The sequence below is a fragment of the Urocampus carinirostris genome, chromosome 18 (genome assembly GCF_059441175.1).
Source record: "Urocampus carinirostris isolate Australia breed hairy pipefish chromosome 18, RoL_Ucar_1.0, whole genome shotgun sequence".
Classification (NCBI taxonomy): Eukaryota; Metazoa; Chordata; class Actinopteri; order Syngnathiformes; family Syngnathidae; genus Urocampus; species Urocampus carinirostris.
In genome coordinates, this window is record NC_142366.1 from 3,927,371 (window position 1) to 3,951,979 (window position 24,609).

General features: G+C 40.4%; 1 protein-coding gene across 1 annotated transcript; it reads right to left on the bottom strand.

Annotated features, from left to right (window-relative positions):
* Positions 1-38: 38 nt before the first annotated feature.
* terf1 (telomeric repeat binding factor (NIMA-interacting) 1) lies at positions 39-20,637 on the bottom strand. Its single transcript, XM_088322854.1, has 13 exons — positions 20,353-20,637; positions 19,324-19,419; positions 19,122-19,252; positions 10,964-11,200; positions 7,063-7,160; positions 6,748-6,830; positions 6,575-6,680; positions 1,189-1,253; positions 1,057-1,112; positions 927-982; positions 720-814; positions 401-441; positions 39-334 (listed from the first exon to the last, which is right to left on the bottom strand). The coding sequence occupies exons 1-13, from the start codon at positions 20,537-20,539 to the stop codon at positions 173-175; spliced, it is 1,413 nt and encodes a 470-aa protein (XP_088178980.1). The 5' UTR covers positions 20,540-20,637; the 3' UTR covers positions 39-172.
* Between the last annotated feature and the right edge of the window lie 3,972 nt (positions 20,638-24,609).

The following is a 24,609-nucleotide window of genomic DNA, read 5'->3' on the forward strand; positions in this document are numbered from 1 at the left end:
CACACACACACACACACACAGAAAACAAATAGAAAATGTAAAGTTACTGATTGTATATCAAGTTTTACTAAATGCAGTCTCCAAAAATGTCAAAATAATAAAATACAAAAAGCCAAGCAAAAAAAACATTCAATAGGAAACAACACACAAAAAAATAGACAGCCTTTTATCTTCAGTCCACTACTTCGTTCTTCTCCAAAATCCTCCAGCGGTCTTTAAGCATCACGCCAGTGCGGCCCTCGAAATCGTAATCCTGCAGGATTTTAAACCACTTTCCTTTGCCGTGCTGGCGGACGCCCTGCATCAGTCGATAGTCCAGCTCAGGCGTCCATTTCTACAATACCAACCAGAACGTGAACACTTAAACAAGATGGTAGGCAGCCTCGTCGGTGGAACTAACCCGATGAGAACGATCCCGAGTAGTATGAGTGCTGTTTACATCTGGAAAACAAGAAGGCCAGATTTTGAAAGGCTACATTTTGGAGACTCAAAAAATACACATAAATGGTCTGTCTGCATTTTTTATAAAGCGCTTTTCAAGCCAATGAAGACCTCCCAAAGCGCTTTACAATGTGCTTCACACTTACACATTCACACACATACCCACACACCAATAGTGGCCATGCAGCCATGCAAGGCGCTGACCTGCTTATTGGGGGCATTAGGGATTCAGTGTCTTGCCCAAGGACACTTTGACATATAACATAAAAACAACATACCTTTCTTTCTCAGTGCTTTGATGCACACGCGAGGGTGCATCTGTGTGTCTGGTTCCATTATGTTGGTTTGAGGGGACAAAAGTTTGCGTTTGCTCCTATTAGGGGATAAATTATTTTAAATTAAATTATGGATTTGGATTCATGCATAAAAGGGTCAAATCGACCTGCGACATTACACTGCAGCGAATTGGCATTAAAAGATTTTACTTTGTAGGGATCTCCCCCGATTGGTCAGCCTTGGAGTCGCCGGACAAGTGCATACTCTACAACACAGAAAAAAAAATCACTATTAATTATGGCAAATCATTTCCCATGAAAACCATTAAGCTTTACTGACCAAATTTGCTTTACAGCTGACAGGAGAGTACGGTGACAATAACATCAGCGACGAGTCTATTAGCAAGAAGTGCACAGTGTTTATATTTTGTAGAAAAAGGAATAACCGATAAAAAAGACAAAGCAAACTCACTTTTTGAAAGCAATCTTCGGCCAGAGACGGGGGGTCTTTTGGTGGCACGGTGTTTACTTTCTTTCCTGAAAGGACAAATAATTATTGATGCAATAAAAAACATTTAGAGATTTTGTGTTTTTGTCATCATTTAGACAAGTCATGTTTATTTGTATAGCCCTTAATCACAAATAGTCTCAAAGGGCTGCACAGATCAAACCCTATTGCAAACTACAGGCTATTATGACACCATCCATTCATCTAAAACCTACATGAGGGCAATTAATATGTCTGTCTGCATTTTTATATCAGATTCAGATCTACTTTATTGTCATTCTAGTACACGTGTATACAGAACGAAATGTCGATACATCTGACCCGCCCAGTTTCCTTGAATGTACAGATATAAGTAAAAGTTGTATTGTATTATGGCTACGTATAGTATTTTACCATAGTGCCGATAGTGCAAGAGGAGTAGCTAACCAGATGTGCAAAATGAGCAGTCAGGTTAACAAGTCAGGTAAACAGTAACATTAACACTGTAACAATAACGCTGTAAGTACAATAGTGCAGAGAGCAAATGTGCAAGGAGTGGCAGCTATAAAGAACTGCCAGTAGTGCAAAAAGTAAAATTAGCAGCCGTTTAGATTTAGGTTAACTATAGGTTAGATTGACCATTTAACAGTCTAATGGCCAGGGGGACTAGACTACTGCGGAACCTGGTGGTCCTGCACCGCACACTGCAGTACCTCTTCCCAGAGGCTAGCAGAGTGAACAGTCCATGATGGGGGTGAGAGGGGTCCCCGATAATGTTCTTAGCATGGGATAGGCAGCGCTTCTGGCCAATGTCCTGAATGGAGGGAAGTGTAGTCCCGATTATTTTCTCTGCTGTCCTCGTTACCCTCCTCACACTACCCCAGTCGGTAGCGCTGCAGCCTCCACACCACACAGAGATACAGCTGGTCAGGATACTCTCTATGGTGCCCCTGTAGAATGCGATGAGGGAAGGTCGGGGCAGGTGGGCTCTCCTCATCCTCCGCAGGAAGTACAGGCGCTGCTGTGCCCTCTTAACCAGTGATGCAGTGTTCACGAACCAGGTGAGTTTGTTTGTAATGTGCACCCCTAGGAACTTCATACTGCTGACAACCTCCACAGCGCTTATATATATATATATATATATATATATATATATATATATATATATATAAAATATATAATAATATTATAATATATATATATATATTATATAATAATATATATATAGATTATATAGCGCTTTTCAAGTCAATGAAGACCTCCCAAAGCGCTTTAGAATGTGTTTCACACTTACCCATTCACACACACACTCACAACACCAATAGCGGCCATGAAGCCAAGCAAGGCGCCTACCTGCTTATGGGGGGCATTAGGGATTCAGTGTCTTGCCCAAGGACACTTCGACATATAACATAAAAACAACATACCTTTCCTTCTCAGAGCTTTGATGCACACGTGAGGGTGCATCTGTGTGTCTGGTTCCATTATGTTGGTTTGAGGGGAAAAAAGTTTGCGTTTGCTCTTTGTAGGGATCTCCTCACATTATCAACATAAAATATAGGTTATTTATATCCATTAGAGTAGAAGTGTGTTTTAAGCTTAGATTTAAACATTTTCACAGAGTTTGCAAATCTCAGGGGGAAGATCATTCCACAGCACTGGGGCCCGGATGGAGAACGCTCTCGAACCTGCGAAACTCTTCTTGGCTCTTGGGATCACTAGCAGACCAGCGTTTTCAGAGCGAAGGCTCCGGACCGGAACATAGGGGGAAATTAAATCTGCTGCGTTGTTAAATGTTTTTAATACGACTATATATATGTACGCACGCACGCCGGTGGCCTTGGGGGTAGGGCGCTCGCCCCGAGACTGGGATGCTGCTGGTTCAAGCCTCTGACGGGTCATACCTAAGACTTACAACATTGGTACTCATTGCCTCCCTGCTTGGCGCTCAGCATTAAGGGTTGGAATTGGGGCGTTTGGTCACCTAATGACTCCTAACAAATCAGTTGGGTTGAGCGAGGGGGGTTGGAATCCCCTCCTCTGTATCAATCTCCCAGAAAGAGACCGACATGTGAATGTGCTCGACTCTAGCCACCTCCCATTAGGGGGATATTGCTCTGATACACACACACACACACACACACACACACACACACACACACACACACACACACACACACACACACACACACACACACACACACACACACCAAAATATTTTGCCATTGTGATAACTTACTTTTTAAAACTGTTTAATCTATAAAGCAATGGCAACAAAATGGGGCGATGACAATGTTTCAACAATACTGTAAAATATCACTAGATGACAGTACAACTGATAATTAATGCTACCTTTGCATTAGAGTTGTACATGCAAGACTATTTTTATTTTTCTCTACCACCTAATCATTTCTGATACAGTGATGTTTAAAATTGCGTGGGAATTTCAAAGCTTAAATAATTTATTATGTGCTCTGTGCTTTCATGAGGGCCTACTCAACAGGCTTATGTAAAATCTTTATTGATTAGATTTCTCTTGTCTTTAAAGATATATTTTAATCCTGTTTATCAATATGTGAAAACCAAGGAAGTAACCTCCCACTTTTTTTTTCCATGTGCTGTCAAGGTCCCCGCATGAAGCAAGTTGACTGGGGTGTCCATTCTAAGCAGAAAGAACAAGGAAAAAAGACACCTCGTATGACACAAATTTGCTCTCTCAGCCCACTCTCATCAATAGCCGACTGGGGATAATGGATCGGGGCAAAAACAGAGCATTTCATTTTAGGCAGGCCACAATGACATGCATCGGCGGCCAGAACTGTGTTATTAAATAAATAAATGAATAGAACTCTGCCCGCCTCCGCTCCAAGCAATAGTCAATCAGGGGGATAATTGATCACGGTCCTAAATGTGCATTTCATTTTAGGGAGATCTAGCACGCCTCCTGACAAAAATTCCTTCTGCGGGTTATCGCTCGCAGCAATATGAGATCAAGGATAATGGATTGCGGCAGCACGAGTGCAGTATGTTTTAGGCAGTAATATAATAACAGCAAAAAAGAGACAGCAGGCGGGACAAAAGTGCACTCTGCTGACCCCATTCTGCAGCAGTATGCAATCAAGAATAATGGATTGAGGAATATTTTCCCACCCGCCAGGTGTGATGCGCAAAGTAGTGAGGGGATATAGTAAATCAATATATTCAGGTGTTGTTCACCTTTTTCAAGGCCAAAATCAAGCAATTTTTAGGCACTTTCAAGACCAATTTTTCCAGTACCTTAAAAAAAAAAAGAAGTTTTTTTTTTAAACTTTGATAACAAAATATCTTTAATAATAATAATAATAATTAATAATTTCCTTTGTATTGTCATTCTTTGTAACAATGTACACAGAACGAAATGTCGATACATCTGACCCGTTGTAGCGAGTCGATGCAGCCGCAGCCAGAGGGCGCCGCCATTCTGCTATCACATCCTTTTTGCTATTTTGAGCTGTTCCAACTCTGATCTACAATCTTTTTGTTTCAATGGACTGCTATAAACTGACATGAATTCTGCTATTTTTCTTCAATAATGCACACACAGCTTCAATAAAACACTTGTTTACAAACACGGAAAGGGCCCTATAGGTTTTGTGGAATAAATGAGTTCATTGCTGAAAATAAAAAGAAAAGAACAAAGCACTGTATGCATAAACAAACAGACAATTGAGCACAATTTGGACTCATTTTATTGATATCTGCTCTGAAGAAGAGTGAATTCAATCTTAGAGACTGATGATCTTTTGTGTTTTGTTTTATTTATTTTAATTTATATTTTATGCCAGTTTTTCAGAGGATCTGTGTCTAAAATGGTTCAAATAGAATTGTAAATAGTTCAATTTTTATTGTGCATGTTATCATCTAGTTATAGCAGTGAAGAGTTAATATTTTGTATTTTATTGCTTTGCATTTGAAGGGATTTTCTGTAGTTGTTCAACTTCTGTTTGGTGAGTAAAATGTAGATGTCGACTGATTATCAGGGCCAATATTTGGGAATTTGACATATATCGTGTCCAAATTATTATTATGTCACAGATGCCGCCTGAGACTAGTTCTCTTTCTCCTACAAACCCTCTTCCCTCCCCGCACCTTCTGATTGGATGAGCAATAGCTCTGCTAACATGCCTGTGTCTGTGGTAAAAAAAACATGTTTGCGATTAAGAGATGGTGTAAAAAGTGTAGGTAACTTGATAAAGAGAGGAAAGTTCATGTGGAAACTGAAATAGGTCCTATTATAACATTATTTTGTCAATTAGGTGTGTGTGTGTTGGTGATTGAGAGAGAGCAGAAAAAGTATATTAAAGTGGAAGTGATTAGCTCTCTTACCATAACATTAGTTCGTCAATCTGGCTCACAAACAGGAGTGCCCACACTTTTCCATCCGCCAGTTTTGTTTAAATTTCCATCCACTTTTTGTTTCAAGTTATTTTAAGTCAGCTTGGTTGGATTGACATTTTTTTAAGCTTTTTAACTTTTTATGTACCTATGCAAGTTGCTGCTAAGCCTAATTTGTAATCCTGCACGGTTAGTTTTTAGTTAAAGTGAAAGGTTAGTCATGTTAGTTGTGTTGAAATTCAAATGTATTTACAATAAAAGGTTTTAGAGAGCTAATAAAATGTAATAAAAATTTATCACAAAAATTCTTGTTTTTTTTTCTTTAAATATTTCTTATGCCAATATTTAACTTTTGTAGCAAACGAATATTGGCTCCCCCATAAAGGTCATCTGCCTCTTATTATAACCAATAATTGCCATGGGTCCTAAAAAACCCCATAATGGTCGATTCCTACTAAAAAGCTAAAATTGTTGTGTATTTTACTAAATGTTTTTGTAGATCTGTGAATATTTACACTTATATTTAATGTGTTTTGAAGGAAATCCTTGCATAACATATGAAATTACTAAATAAGTTGGTGCATAATGTTTTGTTAATATTAATAATATATCATTAAAAAAATAAAAGCTTAATCGAGCTACTAAATAAGAGCTATCCTTTTGTGTGCGGCCAGTCGGGGGCTGGGACGCTTTACAGGACAACACCATAATGACAAGCCACCAGAGCAGGCGTGGCGGAGTCATTTTCATGCACCCCCAAACCCCCCCAATTTTTCTTCATATATTGTGGGATCTATAGAGACAGACTGCCAGGAAACCAGAGAAGGGCAACAGTTTTAAGCATTTTCGAGCACTTGACCCAAAATTCAAGGATTTTCCTGAGCTTAAAAACAGCATTAGAATTCAAGCATTTTCAAATATTTTAAGCACCCGTACAAACTTTGTATATTCAGTAGAGAACAGTTTCACAAAAAGCATATGTAAACAATTGACATACTTGACAGCATCTTGTGGCGATTGCTCCGCTTCCTGGGAGAGACTGTTATCCTCCAAAGACCCTACGCTTTGTTCATTAAAACTCTCTGACTGAGTCAAGGACATTTCTGTGGGGATAAAATTAACAGACTTAATACAACAGGATACATTGAAAGTTGTTTTGCAAGCACTCACCGTTGAGCGATTGCCATTGGAGGGACATGTACACTTTTTTATCTGGGGCGACGACAGCACATGGTTTTGTTCTGCCAACAGTTTTTTAAAAAAAAAGAAAAGAAAAACACAATTGTTAAAAAAAGTGTTATGGCGTAAAAATTGCTTTCATAGTTTTAAACTCAACTAAGCCCATGAGAACTACTAATGAGAGATACCTTCTGTTTCTGTCACTTTGAGGGAAAATGATTAAGATTTATGGCTGCAATAAAATGTGCATACCATATCTTGGTGATTTATATAAAACATGTTTTTTTTCCCTCCCTTTTTCCCTACTCAGTTTTAGGGTCCAAATTCTTCAAGTGGGAAGTGTCCTCTTTCATTGTGGCATCCGAATCAGGAGTCGGGGACAACTGGACCACCTTGATGGCTTCCTGAGAGACGGGAGACAACATAAATGATCTCTCCCTTAATTCAATTTCCTTAGCTTTCCAAACCAATTAACTCTCACATTAAATGTGCTGATATGTTGCCAAATGAGGCTGGCCACTTAAATGCAGCCTTTCAGGCTTGACCTTGGTCTGTCTCAATTATGGGGGTAAAAAGAAATTGACATCCCGCCTTGGTGATAAAACAAAGTGGAGAGGGCGCGACCATATTAGGGGAGGCTTTTATGCTGCACTTCCAAACCTAAACCAAAGTAATGGTGGTCACCATGACTAGGCTAATAATGCAAGATATTTCAATATGGTCAAATGTCAGACCACACAAAAAAGTGTTAGTTATTAAATATAAAGAACAAAATCATGAAAAGTAAAAGGGAATGGTGCATTGTTGAGACACTGTTTCATTCTCTTGTCTTAATTAGAAAATACAAACTAAAGTAAAAATATAGACGATAAGCCCCCACAAGCCCAAGCTTTCAAACTTTGCGGCTTAAGCAATGATACGACAAATTTATGTATTTTTTCTAAAGGCCGCCAGGGGCGCCCAAGCAGTAAAGGCAAGAGTGAGACAGGTGAAATAAGTGTCGAAGAAGACGCAAGTTTAATGTAATTTCGCGCTTTGTGGATGAATAAAACAACACAAACAGAACCTCATCATGGAAAATGTGTCTATTGAAAGGAAGGCATAACTACCATACTGGGAATAACTTTATGTGTCTGTTTATTCATATGCGAAAGTACTGTAGCGAAACGAACGGATTACAAGCTGAATGTAGATAATTTAACCCCAGTATACAGACAAAGTGTCAAACCAACATACCCCGTTTAGGCTGTAAAGCAATCTGTGTTCATTGTTGAGACACTTTATGATGATAAGCAACATAACAAACTTTAAATACCTAGAAGGTCTTGCTAAGCATCTAGAGCAAACCTGGGCACTCCGGTCCTGGAGGGCCGTATGTTCTGCATGATTTTTGAGGTTTCTCTGATCCAATACAGGTGATTCCAATTACTAGTATCGTTAACGAGCACTTGCTAGCTTGCTAACGAGGTTATAGTTTGTATCACCTGAGTTAAAGAAGAGCAAACTTCAAAATCTGACAGGACGTATGGCCCTTCAGGACCGGAGTGCCCAGGTCTGATCTAGAGCAATTTGACTGGATGAACGGTACGAATGGGCAGAGCTATACACAAGGTCACTCCTTACACTTATTGCCCAGCACTGTCTGCACTCTGCACTAAAGGTAAATAGTTGCTATCCTTGTTTGCAATATTTCATGACATTTTTACAAAATTACTTAGGTCGCACCTCGTTTTAAAACCACTATTTAGGAGAGAATTGAACCTCAACACTCTTAGGAAACTGCGGGAAGCAGAATAATTTTAAGTGGTATATTGGTATTGTTATGGGACACAGGCTCTGGCATCTTGTGAAGGAAGTCAGAGGGGTGCTTGGCCAGATAAGCATCTAGAAAGCTGTGCACCAGCTCCAGCAGTCGGGCAAAACTGAAGAGGGAGAGGAACCGGAGAACACGGCGGCGCAGTTATAGCGCATGTGCGGCACAGTTCATGTCTTGGGAACCTCCTGCGTGGGTTCAAATCAAGCTCCAGACTTCCTGTGCGTAGTTTGTATGTTCTTCCCGTGCTTGCGTGGGTTTCCTCCGGGCACTCCGGTTTCCTCCCACATTCCAAAAACATGCATTTTAGGTGAATTGGCCGGTCCTAGGTGTGAATGAGCGAGTGAGTTGTCTGTCCTTGTGTGCCCTGCGATCGGCTGGCAACCAGTTCAGGGTGTCCCCTGCCCACTGCCCGATGATTGCTGGGATGGGCTCCAGCACCCCCGCGACCCTACTGAGGGTAAGCGGTGTAGCTGATGAGATGAGACAGGCTCTGGCATTACTATTATTCCATAGGTTTCATCATATTATCAAAGGTCACACACAGTGAAATAAAATATGCTCAAGCATTCGCTTTTGCCTGGAAGCGGGTTTGGCATTTTGTTGTAATTTGTCTTAAAATATATGTTGTGGCACTTACTACAATCCCCTATTTTTAACTCTCATGCATCCTATACAAAAACACATTTGTTAAAACGACACTTTAAATTTTGAACCAAACTAAAAATATGTAAAGGCTGACTATGCCGCAGCGAGGCTTTTAACTAGGACAAAAAAGTACGATCACATAACACCGATTTTGGCCAGCTTGCACTGGCTCCCAGTTAGCCAAAGATGTGACTTCAAGGTTCTCTTAGTATTGTACAAAATCATACATGGACTTGCTCCCTCTTATCTTTCAGATCTGATCTGCCCCTATGTCCCGGTCCGAAGCCTACGATCTGAGAGTGCCGGTCTTCTGGTGATCCCGAGAGCAAAGAAGTGTTCTGCTGGTTCGAGAGCGTTCTCCATCCGGGCACCGGTGCTGTGGAATGCTCTTCCCCCTGAGATCCGATCTGCAACCTCAGTGGAAATGTTTAAATCTAAACTTAAAACTCACTTCTACTCCATTGCATATGAATAATAACCTACTCTTCTTGTCGGCTGAAAAATAGTCTGTGTAACATAGTGTCATAATCTGTGAAGCCCTTAGAGACTTATTGTGATTAAGGGCTATACAAATAAAATGATTATTAAACCTGTCAGTCTTACATAAATTCACCCTCCGTGAAAGGGTTTCAGTGCTTTGCGATCAGCATCGCCACCTCATAGCATTTTCATTTGACTTGCAGGGTCAAAACAGCTTCCAAATGCTTCACCTTTTCACAGCGTTCATTTCCAGTTAGCTTTTAGTAGTATGCATGTTTCGTCTTGAGGTGCCTCTTGATATTAGATTTTCTATAAACAGCCAATCTCTTGTCCAATTCAGCAGAAGCAGTTTTGGATTATGGTAAAAAATACTCCCATTTCTACTTGTCCTGGAAGCGGCGGCTCGTACATTTAACTGTTCCCCCCCCCCCCCCCCCCCCTTTTTCCAATTTAAAGCCGCCATGTTGGAAATGAGGTGGGCTAAAATTCTCACAGAAAACCAAGGGCAAGGTGGCCAAGGGGCTACTGCCAACATCTGGTGAATTGGTTATCTTTTTTGGATTTGTACAAGTTTAAATCACTGGCGAGCCAAACATTATCAATTTTATGAGAGGCCGTGGGCCAGTAAGGATCTGATCACAAACCGTAACTGTCTCTCGGGCCGGGCTTTGGATATCTCTGCTCAACCCTTTAATAAAGTTAGAGTAATTTATTGGTCAATAAATAATCCCCAAAAATCATTATTAACATTCTGTTTGAAAAAAAAAACAATTGACAAGCTGCAACCCCTGGATTGTTTGCTATTCTCCCTTTGCACACTAGCTCGGTGAATTGTACCGAGTGACGGGACTCCAAATGCTGCTTGAGATTGGTTGTGTTTGCTCCTTTCACCGGCACCTTCTTACAACAGGTTGCACACCTATTATTTGGTTTATGGGGGGCTTAATTAATGTCGCTCAGTGAAACTCAAAATGTGTCAGAAATACTGCTGCTAAAAACTAAATTTGACCTGCCGTAATGACCACACAGAGTGCCGTTGTTGTCTGCTTCTGCATGTGCGTCACTTTGCGCTGCAGTCATTTCAATGACAATTCAGTCAATAGTGGTCAAAAAGAGGGGGAGGAGAGAATGAAAGACTGTAATCGCGAATGTGAAAGTTATTAGACGAATAGGTCTTATTCATGACAGCCCTAAATAGATATCACACTAGGCTAATAAATTTGTAGTTTAATCTCAACCACTCTGAAAGGCGGAACACAACTGTACCTTGTGAAGGAAGTCAGAGGGGTGCTTGGCCAGATAAGCATCTAGAAAGTTGTGCACCAGCTCCAGCAGTCGGGCAAAACTGAAGAGGGAGAGGAACGGGTTGTAGGTGTCCATTTGCGCCACAATGCTGTACAGCTTGCCCGCCACTTTTTTGGGGTATTCAACATGCTCGTCGAACCACTTGAGCACGCCAGAAGCTTGCGTTCTTTGGCCTTTTTCTAAGCACACGGCTACAGACTGAGATCAAGAAAACAATCATCACGAAACTCTTCTATCAAACATGACTAAAGCAATTATGACATTAGTGTAATGATATGGTAAAAAAAAAATTGGTGATAAGGTAAAACATGATTGTTTTGGTAGCACTCTTTTCTATAGTCTCCTGTAAGGCATGAAGCATTTTTCTAAACTTGTAATTTTTTATTACGTCATTCCGTATTTTCAGGACCATAAGTCACACGAAAGTCTCAGTATTTCTTAAATTGTGCGGTGCGTCCTATGAAGACACCATGAGGCTGCTAAAGGGTGAAGTTTGGGCGTCTAAGCGTGTATACAAGGCTCGTAGGGTTGGGAGATTTGGGGAAAAAAACATATTACAATTTTTCAGACTAGTATTGCAATTATAATGCGATTTTAAATTTCAAAAGTAAGGTGCATTTTCTAAGCTAGCTTTTTTTATGAGTACTTAACCCTTAGATGCATGACCTACCAGTCCATACACTCATCCACGAGTGGGGTCGATATATAGCGGGGAAAAAAATACAAATGTTTCATGAGGAATACCTATAACATGACAATATTGCATTTTTTTTGTGTGAAGATTTTAAATAACAACCCGTGAGGTCATTTTTGATCCCAATTATGCATTCAAGGGTTAATTCTAGTGACATGCTTTTACCCGCCCGAGAAGCAAAGACGTGTCTGTATGATATCACCAGTCACTGGTGTTTTTGGAGTTTCCGAACAGCCACTTTTGGAAACGCCTGGACATACCATTCGAAAAATGTGCAAAATACAGATGTTTAGTTTCTCAGATTGTGATCAAATTTGACCTGGGACTGGGTAAGACTTCATTTTGTCCCAGCTGTTTTCCAGCTATGATGCCCATGCTACATTCATCTTGCATGTGATTGGAAAAAATAAATATAAATTTTAATAAATCAGGCAAAAACAAAAAATTACTGTTTTGTGTGTTCCAACTTAGGTTGGTCAAGTTAGTAGCGCCTGCACTGTTTAATTCCATTGGGAAAAAAACTTCACAGTATTACCTTTCAAAAGAGACCAAAACAGTCCACATTCTCTATATGGTTTATGAACAGCATCCAATTTACTTAAGGTACGTCTTATATTAACATTTTAAATTAATTTTACAGGAATATATACAAGTATAAGGTAAAATATAGGTAAACAGCGCTCTCTTCTGGGGCACTTTGTTTGAGTTTGCGGTCTTTAAATCTTGAAATAACTCCAGTGTTACGCGATTACAATCGCACTACGTCACATCGCAATGTCGATTAGATTTCAGTTAATAGTTCAGTCCTTGAAGGCTAGGTTCACACAGCAGAGCTTAATGCTCAATTCCAATTTTTGGGTTGAATCCAATGTTTATGTTAGATGGTTTAGATTTCCAACTAAAGGTGTCAAGATCGCAGACGAGGACAAGGGACATCACACACAATGAGCCCATTGTTTACGGAAGTACTCATGGATGTTAAGGCATAAACTCTAGCGAATCTAACAATTTGAAAGTTATTGTGTTACCAGAGGCTGAACAGAGTTGTCCCCCCGAATATGAATTCGATCCAAAACCTCACATTCCCTTCATTGACTGCGTTCCGTGTTTTTGTCCACCACGGTGTGGTTATTTCTACACCATGCGGAAGAACAAGCAACCGCGGGACAATTGAAAAGAAATTAATTGAAGGTTTGCAAGTGGAGGAAGATGAAAAACTAACTCCGGCAAATAAAGAAGACACAGCTGAGCTCCTGCGGAAATAGGGAGCGATGGCCCGAGTTGGAGGACGAGTCCAGCGGTGGAACATCAGGCGGACCCCGTTGGTGCTCTTTTTTAAAGAAATGTTGTTTTATCCTGTGTTTAACCCTGTAATATAAAATCAGATAAACCACAACCAAACTTGGTATGCTTGTCTGAGTTGTTGTGCAGCCAAAGCAGAGGGCACCTGCGCCCTGCTGTGCGGTATGTCAAGTGTATGTGTTCAATACGGAAATAGAATCAGGTACCAAGACTGCCTTTTAACACAGTGTGCCGTATGGTCTTGAAAATGTGGCATTTTACAAGATATGAACTGAATATCACACAAAAAACTCATGTGAGCTAGCCTAATATATTTTGGAAATTTTCATTGCATATTATTAAATGTATTGGCTAAAAAATTGACAAAATATATTAATTTGCTTTCATCCTGAGCATTTTAAAAACAATTTGAAAAAACTGCCCTTAAGAAATGATACATATAACATGTACATGATTGCAAGTATATGTATTGAGAAAAATCGAACAGGTTTCTATCTATCTATCTACCTTGGTCATATCCCTCAAAAGGGGTGACCGACAGCAAAACACACACGCACAATAACAAAGAAAATAAAAGGGAAATAAATAGCATAAAAAACACACAATTTATTTTGGACCATGGCCAACCCAATTGCCCAAACACCCAAACAAGTGAGGCACCCCGGCACCCAAGTTCGTCATGCTTTCGTCCCTCCAGATGAAATGGGACACCAGAAAGCGGCCATGTCACTCGGGTCAGGGTGACACAACACACTCTTCTGTTCAACAGCAGGGCCCGACAGCTTTCACTGGTTTACCCCTGCCGCATCATACGAGTGCCCAGCCCATCCTTAAGAACGCATCCACAATCCCACTATCCTTTCACAACACCTCTCCACTCCTTTCTATCACCAACAAGAGCTCTAGCTTCCATTATATTTAGACCTATTTCCTGCAGTGCACTCATAACACCATCCCTCCACGTCAATCGCGGCCTTACTCTTGGTCTCCTTCCATTGACTTCTGCTCTGTAGATCCTCTTCACAGGGATGTGATTTGACCAAAGTGAAATTATCTGAAAATTAGCCGGGGGTCTGGGGGCCGCGGGCACCCAGCTAGGTCCAGGGCAGTGCCCTGGTGGGGGGAAAAGTGGGGCGAAGCCCCCCGGAGCTCATGGGTTTTCCGTGTTTTTAAGTACTTGCAATGCACTCAGATGACAAAGAAATAGACAAAACAACAGCATAAATTTTCAATGTATATTGAACTATCCCATATAAAATTACAGTTTAAGTCAACTCAAAATCAGTCACATTAAAAAACATTGGACTGCCTTTGCTTTTAAAAACTATCACTGAGAATATCATCATATCTAACTAATGTGATTACTAAGTTAACACATAAATCATGTTGAAGAGTTCAAATTTCATGAACAAATAATTGTATCATGACCAAATGAAAAGTAACTCATATTAGAACATACTACAAATGTCTTTGTTATAGCAGAAGATGTTATCTGTCGGAGTCATGTGCATACACAATGAACTACTAAATCACTGACCATGCAGAAACATGAAATTCATTCAAAGTTCTGAAATTTATATTTTCTGTCACATTCTAGATGAATTATAACATCACTTAATATCACAAATATTGTTTTCTATTTTCTACTCATTAAAACATTCAACATATTTACAGGAATATACAAGTGTTCATTCTTGAGCACAATCCATTCACATGACACAAACACTACTTCCTCCTAGACTTCATTGCTTTGGAATAGGTCTTTCTAGCCTGCTTCTGTGCAGCTTTGATGGTTCTTCTTGAGGCAGCCTTGCTCATTTGGGTGTCCTGTTTCACAGCAAGTTCTGTTCGTTTTGCAGACAACATAGCTGCTTCTGCATCCTTCTCCTCCCTGTACCTTTTGGAGGATGTCCTCAGATTTAGGCACAGTTTGGACTGCACAGGATCCATCAGAATGTCTTTCCTTCCAAAATGGCTGACAGAGGTGGTCTTTCTTGCTCTTAGGGCATATTTCACAGTCTGGATAGAACTGTATGTGGCTATGTCCATTCTGCACGCTTTGGGGTTCATGGTAGAATATCATACAAGTACTTAATTTAAAAAATATAAATACTGACAATAATTTTGATTACTTATAGGCTTAATAATATTTTTAAATTTCCTAAATCATATTTTAAATGTTATAATTTATTTTTTTAATAGCAGCGTATCCGAATATTTGATAAATGAAAATACAATAATTATAGGCCCTACAGTAAAGTGTTGGTGTAATGTACACATGAAAATCTATTATTGTAATAGTTAAATATTTATGGCCATTTGTATTACGTTATAATATTTTCGAAAAAAAGGGGAAAACTGTCAAATAAATTTGAAAAGTTTACCATCTATCTCAAAATTCACGACTCTATCAGCAACTGGTACAGGTTGTTGGGGTGGATCACGTCTCTCTATTACCGCTTCCGATTGTGATGTCAATAAGGGATGGAGGCCGTAAAGTTTTGGAGTTTTCGTTTGGGCACCGAAACTTCCAGCGATGGAATAATTTGTTGTTCTTGACTGGAGTTCTTTCACGTTTTTTTGCTCTTTGCGTGACTTTCAAGAGCTTTGAAACCTCTCCCACCCCAGTCAATGGTATCATGGCACCAAATGCAAAGCGCTTTCCCGGCACGATCGATCTTCCGAATAAAGTCACTGAACAAATTCGTCACAGTCTTCTTTCCAACATGTGTAGATAATTCCTTCTCTAACCAGTCCCATCGAAACTTGTTTTTTACGATCTTATCAATTTCTTTAACTCGCGGAGCATCTTTGCGTTCGATCACGGACATCTTTCTTTAAACACCCGGCAAAAACGTGTGAGAAATGAACAATGGCATACTCCTATTCCTTTATAACAAGCGCGTTTATTGGTCAACACGGAGACTTCAACCAATCAGTTACGGAAACACTAAAATGGAATGCTGTAGAGACGAAATCGGATTTTTTACCACTTAAAAAATCGGAAATTTTAAAATTTTATTTTGGGAGATAAAAAAAGCGGAATTCCGCGAATTAGCGGAAAAATCACATCCCTGTCTTCAACATTCGCTCCTCATCCATCCTCTCCAGGTGTCCAAACCAACCGAGTACTCTCTTATCAACACGTTTGCTCAGCTCCACGACTACTCCAGTTCTGTCTCTCACAATTTCATTTCTCAGTCTATCCAATCTTGTCACTCCTAACATAGTCCTCAAACACTTCATCTCAAAAACATTCAACTTCCTTCTTAAATCTGCACCATACAACACAGTCGGCACAATCACACTCTCATACAGTCCCCTCTTAACATCCATACTCATACTCTTGTTGTTCATCACTCTCCTCAGAGCACCCAAAACCTTGCTTCCTTGATTCACTCTGTGCAATACCTCACACTCAATTCCACCAACTGCAGCCACATCACAACCCAAGTACCTAAAGCTTTCAACTTCTTTCAGCACCTGTCCATGCAACATGATTTCTAATGTCATGCCCACTCCATCACATGAACACTTCATCACCTTACTCTTCCCAACATTGACACATAACTTACGCCTATCACATACTCTTCCAAACTTTGTTACCAACCTACTCAATGTTTCCTCAGAATCAGCCACAAGCGCTGTGTCAACTGCAAACAACAACTGACTTACCTGCCACACTGTTCCACTGTTGTCCATCATGTCTACAGCTCTGCCAAATACTCTTGCATTCACCTCTCTCACCACACCATCCATGTACACATTAAACAGCCATGGTGACATCACACACCCCTGTCTCACACCAGTCAACACAGGGAACCACTCACTTGTCTCACTCCCTACTCTTACACATGCTATGCTGTTCATATAAAAACTCTTCAATGCTTCGAACAACTTTCCACCCACTCCATACATCACCATCACTTGCCACAACGCCTCTCTATCATCTCTGTCATACGCATTTTCCAAGTCCATGAAAGCCAAATAAACATCCTTACCTTTTGCAAAATATTTCTCACATACTTGTTGTACTCCAAACACCTGATCCACACATCCTCTTCCTTTCCTGAAACCACTTTGCTCCTCCATCACCACCTCATTCGTTCTTTCTCTCACTCTCTTAATCAAGACTCTTCCATACAGCTTACAAACTGATACCTCTCGAATTGCTACAATCATACTTATCACCTGTACCCTTATACAATGGCACCACACATGCATTACACCAATCAACATGAACCACACCACTTAAAAAGCATACATTCAACAAGCGTACTAACCAGTCAATCATAGCTGTGCCACCTTTTTACAGGCATTCAGGAGTACAACCATCCAACCCAGGTGCCTTCCCCCCTTTCATTTCTTTCACTGCCTCTTGCACCTCCCATGTTTCCACAGGCTTCACATTTAAATCACCCAACACGGGCATTCTCTCCATACCATCGATCGCCTCGACTCTGACTTCTCTCCCATCCTCCACATTTAGCAACTCATCAAAATACTCTGCCCATCTCGCCCTGACTGCACTACGGCTAAACAGCAATCTACCATCCTTATCTTTCACTTTCTCTTCCTTTCCAGACTCACTGTTTCTTACTCTTTTCACTTCTTTCCAGAACACTTTTCTCCTTTCCTTAAAGTTCACTCCTATCATTCGAAACCACTCATCATTTGCTTTTTTTCCGCTGCTTCTACTTCTGCTTTTACCAACCTTTTCTTCACTTTATATCTTTCATACGCATCGCCACTCTTATCTTGCAGCCACTCCTCAAAGGCACGTCTCTTTTCTGTCACAGCCTCTGATACCTCATCATTCACTTCCTTTCCTAATACCTCAACCAAGTTTTCTCATACCACACACTTCTTTTGCACTCCTCAACACTGCCTCTTTAAACCACTTCCATTCAATTTCCACACTCACCATTTCTCTTTTACTAACCCCTTCATACTCTTCCCTTATCCTCTCTTTAAACTCTCTTTCCTTTTCTGCCTTATTCAACTCTGACATTTTCACCTCTTCCCTCACACTCTTCTTATAACTAGCCCTCCAAGATCCATCTATTCTCGGTTTTCCTTCCACATAAAAATGATCAGACATACCACTCATTTCACTTCTGTAAACATGCACATCCAACAATCTACTTAAGATCCCTTTCTTAACCACTACATAATCCATCAGCGCTCTGTCCACCATCTTGCCACTATCCACTCTGACAAAGGTATACTTATTCACGTCCCTCTTTTTAAACAATGTATTTCCAAACACCAACTCATTTTCCACACATAACTAAATTTCTTCCCACTCTCATTTCTTTCTGGTACTCCATATCTACCAATCACTTTTTTAACCGTTTCATTACCCACTCTAGCATTTAGGTCACCTAGTATTACCACTTTCCACCCTTCTTTCGCACTTGCCACACATTCGGACAAGTCCTTCCAGAACTCCTCTCTCTCCTCAGCGCTTCTTTCTGAACCAGGTCCATATGCACTTATAAACATCTATACTTCTACACCCCACTTCAACCTCATCCACATCAATCTGGAAGATATCTCTTTCCACTCCACCAGTTTTTCCTTTGCTTTCTCACTCACAAGCACAGCCAATCCTTCTCTAGCATGTCCACCCGTCACTCCAGACCTTCTACCATGCATACCTCCAAGCTGTAATTCACCCTTTCCTTTCATCTTTGTTTCACTCAAGGCTAACACATCAACCTTCCTTTCAGTCATCATCCTTCCGATCTCCTCTTTCTTCCACTCAGTCGCTTTACTTCCACATCTTCTCACATAACCAGGGTTTGCGAGACCTTTTGGTCTCCCGCCCCCCTTTCTTTGCCTTGCTGTCTCTTAGGGAGTAGAGATAGAGAGGAGAGGATCCCCAGTCCCCTCGCTCCCTCCACTTTAGTCGCCTCTTACGACACACAGCGGACCATGCTGGGAACAGGTTTACCCCCCCCCATATAATGCAGAGGTATCGCATTCCAGACTCAACCAGATCAATAATTTTTTTCCCCAACTTGGTCAAGCCGGTATGCCAAATTTGTTAACCCAACGAGGCCCATATCTCAAAAGGTTTTCCCATCCCAGTTTCAAGTCAACGGCCTTTTTCAAAATCACCTGTATGATCAGGTGGATTGTGACATTTTCGAACAAACTTTGATTTTCCACGATATCTTTGAGCTCGAACCAGACCATGGCCGCGGACATTAGAGGCATCACCCCTTCTTCGTCGTCCTCGAAATATGTGTCTGAAGAGAAAAATGTGAAGAGAAATAATAGGATGCACAGTGGCAGCTATTTTAAAGTAGGGGAGTCTTACCCAATTGTTTTCCTTGCATGACTCGGGCGAGGAAGGCACAGATTCTTGATTTCTCATGCGAGATTTCTCTTATGAGTAAGGGTGTCTTTGTTATAGCTGAGAGAAAGAGACACATTTAATTGATACTGAGATCAGTTAAATAAAATTTGTACATAGATAAGCAGTTTATGAACACAACATGAGCTTTTATAATCCTTGTCATCGTTGTCTGTTTTCCAACACACCTGATTCTAAAACTCTGGATGTTATCAGGCTTCTTCTGGGGTTTCAATTTTTTAATCAGTAGGTGACGTTAAAATCATGCGATCTCAAGGACAACGATTGAAGAACATTATTCAAAGTAGTTTGGTTTGAAAGAGATTAAATAAAAATGTATGTGATTTTTAGAAAATCTTCAAATCAAGTTATTTGAATTAATGTTTTTTGTACCACCAAGAAACACTTAACAATACACACTGCCCTTTTAATTTAGAAATTAACATATGCAACGCGCATTTTATTTTAAATGAGATAAAACTACGTGTTTTACAAAAAAAAAAAAAGATTTTTAATGACCGCAACGCGGTGTATTCTGGGGCCTGTAGTTACAGCGGTCAAGTAGGGAAAATGTACATTGCCGTCATAACAAAATGATGCAAATTTTCATCAACAACAAATATTTGGATGCTTTTGAATAATTAAATAGAAATATAAATGCTGTTGTTTTGAAGAATTTTCGAAAACACGCAAAGTTATTATTAGTTGGTAAACCCCTTTTGTCGTCGTTTACAACACAAATCAGTTTTTTTGGTTTGAACAAATTTATTGACACTAAAAACAGAAAACAATCATGACAATCTCAACAGCAATTAAGCACATTCACAATATTATATTCCAATATTACGTTTTTAACAGCAAACACAAAGTGAGGTTTGAACAAAAGGTGATCTTCATCATTTAAGACATCGAAATAAAATGTCGCCGTATTGTGAATCTGTTTTATGAAGGCGACTAAACATGATAAAAATAAAACACATTATGCTTACTTACTTTCATAAGTCGCCGTGGCGTCATTGAACGCGTTATGATTCCGCTCTTTGAAGCGTCTACAAACAGTGGCGAAAAAGAAGTCCAGAATCCATGCAGAGGCTACAACATTGAGCTGCTCGGTCTTATAATCCTCTTCACTAGTTGGCTTTGTTGATTTGTCGCCATTGGACCTGGTTTCTTGCTCCATTTTAGTCTTCCCTCATTCGTCCGTATGACAAAGATACACTTGTTTGGATTTCAGCGGGAAACGTAAACGGATGTGGTTAGTGCATTTGAGGGTATGCAAAAATCTGTAGCGCCCCTTACAGGCTAACCCGAACAACTGTACAGTATTTTATCTTGTACTTTACTTGAGAGAAAACTCCCCACACGAGGGAAAGGATGTTAAATAAAATAATCACACATTGAAAAGAATAAGTATCAAAACAATTTAAATATTATACCCCCCTCTCAAATGATAAAATAAAAGTCTAGCAAAGCACATTGTGCTATGTAACTTTGAATATTTCACCACGAAATAACGTTTTCATCGTCGTTTCAAACATTTTTAAAGGCAAAAGCGACTAAATTAATTATTACACAACATTAATATCATGTTTAGTGAACATTAGAATAGAAACATTTTGTTTGAACATCGTATCTTTTTCCCTATGTGACGGTGTTACTCCAAGGCCCCAGAAAGCTCAGCGGTGGCTTTTGTTTCTGAAATCACTCTAATTTTTAATTCCAGATAAAATGCACTTTGAATAATGGCAATTTTTAAACATTTTTATGGTATTTGAAAATACCCCTGCGCCACCCAAATAAAAATAAAAAACAAAATACAAATACAAAAAAAAAAAACCCACTGTATACAGTGGGACTACTTCGCGGTTCGACGTTCGCGGCTTCAGAGCTTCGCGGTCTGTAACGGTTAAAAAAAAAATGTTTTTTCTTCGGAAGGGGCTTCGCTGCTTCGCAGATTTTCACTTTTAGCGGGTTTTTTCGGCAGAACATCAGCGGACGCGGGGTAAGGCGGCCGGCTGGATGGGACGGGGGGGAGTCACTTGGGCCGCGCGACGGAGCAAGTTCGGCAGACGCGGCGTCACACGGCGCGACGCGAGAAAAGGCGGCGGACGTGATCGGGCTGCCCCCGTTACTGGGGGGAGCCCGCTCGTCCGACGACCCCAGTAGCGCGGCGCGATGACAGGCAGCCGTCCGCGCGCGGCGGGCGAAAGGCGGCGGGTGAAAGGCGGCGTGCGCGGGACCCCCGTAACTGTGTCGGTGTCGTGCGTATCGCGCCCGAAAGTACCCGCGCTGCGGGAGTGACTGAACGGCACGGTGCGCGCAAGTAAAAACCCTGTCGTGAATTTGTCTTCGATCGTCCCAGGCGGACGTAAAATCGCCCAGCTGTACGACTCTTAGCGGTGGATAACTCGGCTCGTGCGTCGAAGAAGAACGCAGCTAGCTGCGAGAACTAATGTGTTTTGCAGCTGCGATTGGCTGGCAACCAGTTCAGGTTGTCCCCTGCCCACTGCCCAGAGATGGCTGGGATGGGCTCCAGCCCCCCCGCGACCCTAATAAGGATAAGCGGTGCAGATAATGAGATGAGATTTTTTTTTTTTCTGAAGGGGCGTCGCTACTTCGCAGATTTTCACTTTTAGCGGATGGTTTTGGTCCCCATTAACCGGGTCTAAAAAAAAAACAAACAAAAAAAATATATTATTATTATTATTTTTTTTTTTGGGAAGGTACGCCGCTTCTTCGTGGATTTTCACTTATCGCGGGTGGTTTTGGTCCCCATTAACCGCGATAACCGAGGTCTTACTGTATATCCAGGTGAGTTTCTAACACCTACCGCTGGATAGCGACTATGACCTCCATGATATCGGCCCACATAAATCACTTTGTATTTTGGAGAAGCAAAAAACTAGCATTTGTAAAATGTATTTTGGCAAACCAATTCAAACCTACAAATTCATGTTTCAGCAACATCAAGGTCCATTGCTGATGCTCACTTAGCATTGCTAGTTTGTTTACAAATGCAATTTCATAAACACATAATGCAACCAAACACCAGTTGTTACAAAATAAATGTATACTATAGTTAACTTATTATAAAGGGATAGTGTGTAATATTTAGTGCCTCCTAGTGGTACAACAAAAACTTTTATTCAGTAACGTTGATTTGAATGCAAGGCAAAAATACATGCACTATGATACCAATGTTCATTTTAATGAAAAATCATAGGTCGAAAAATTAGTATTTCTTTAACACCGGGGAATCCCCACTTAGGTCAGCGTCATATATGCCACCGCGATGTGCTCTGTGACACTGTGGCACTGGCACTCGCTCGTACCAGACAACCCAGTGCCATCCTGGTCAAATAATAAGCATTGAGACTTTAAGTATAAAACTTTAAATGTTAGGGTCATGTGCGTAAAACGTAAGAGAATGACCCAGCCACCAAAGGAGTCATGGGGAGGCTTTTCGGCAGAAGCTTTTGATATTCTGTCTCTGCACTGAGGACAAAGTTCCTTGGCTGCATCTGGTTTCCTTTCCTGGCGGCGATGGGCAAGGACCTTCAGCCGTCCGTCCCGTTGCTGCAGCCTTATTAAATTTGTTTTTCCATTGTGCCGTTTGGTATTTTGGCCCTGGAGGTTTGGAGGAGGTTATGTGAGAGTGTAGGAGTTGATAAAGATATAAACTCATTGCTGGCAAAAATATTCAAGTCGAGGCATTTATAAAGTTTAAAACTACTTGGCGAATGCAGGAGCCCAGCCTGGCCGCCATCTTGGTTGGCCGCCCAGGCCGAACTGACCACATCCAATACAGTAGACGTGGTTTATTGGAAGGTCGCACATGCGCAGTGAATGGATGGAGTCGCGCATGCGTATTATATTACATACAATAGAAAAACATTGAAAAAAACGTGGATCTTTGAAATGTGACTATGTGTGTGTGTGAATGATTACTTGTGTATTAAAAATAGAAAAACAGGTTAAACAAGTTAATTTCATAGCATGGGAGTCTGAGAAATAAACAACTAAAAGTAGCTTACTTTACAGAGAGCAGGGGTGTCAAAATCATTTAAGCATAAGGGCCAGATGCTAAAAAACTCTCATAGTGGCCGGACTAATAGATCAAAATTAAAGAGAGAGATATTGAGAGGGATAAAAAAAAGAGAGAGAGAGACAAAGAGAGAGAAAATATATGAGAAAGTCAGAGAAAGAGGAAAAAATACATATAGAGAGAAACAGAGAATAAATAGAGAGGCACAGAGAGAGAGAAATAGAGAAGAAATAGACAGTGGAAGTGAGAGAGAATGAAAGAGAAGACATAGAGAGAGGCAGAGAGAGAGAATGAGAGAAAAAATATTGAGACAGAGTAATAAAAAGAAAGAAAGGGAAAGACAGAAAATAGAAAGAGAAATAGAGAGAGAAACACAATGACAGAAAGAAAAAAATAATAAGAAAAGATAATTGAAATATAGAGAGGGAGAGAAAATGAGAGTAAAGGAGAAATACATAGAATGAGGGTGAAAGAGAGAGTAGGAATAGAATTAAAGAGATGGAGGGAAAGCAAGCAAGAAGAAGTAGATAGAAAGAGGAAGAGAGAAAAGAGAGAAAGAGAAAGATCAAGAAAGAGCATCTAGTGGACATATTTGAAACTGCAAGCCCATTTTTCTCTTGAGCTTCTCTCAGCGTATTCTTGTGGGCCGGACTAAAACCCTTGGTGGGCCTGCGGGTTGCATGTTCAACACCTTTATGTTAGAGTCTGGTGCGCAAAACATCAAACGTACAAATTGATGATACAATTTAATCTAGCTCCATCGCTGATGCTAGCTTCACCATTCGGTTGATCACAAATGCATCTTCAAAAATACAAACACCACTTGTTATATGTACATTTATTTGTTATTCTGCATATACTAATATATTCAGTGTTGTTGGGGTGGTCAACATAGAGACGCGACGACAAAAATGTTCTTGGGGAACATGCAAAGAAATATCACAAAATGTTCTCTTAGAGAAAATAAGAGAAAATGACTATGTACAATGAGAACCGCTCAGAATGATGCGAGAGCTGTCTAAATCCAAGGTACGGTAGCCCGAAAGAGATTATAAAGGGTTTTGTCTGTTTATAATGCATGATGCAAAGTAATACGCTTGCCAAGATGTAAAAGGAAGAAGCAAAACAACAACAAAAACAAAACAAAAAATCAAGAGCTATAGATAACCTGAGAACTCAATCTAGCCCAGGGGTCTCCAACCTTT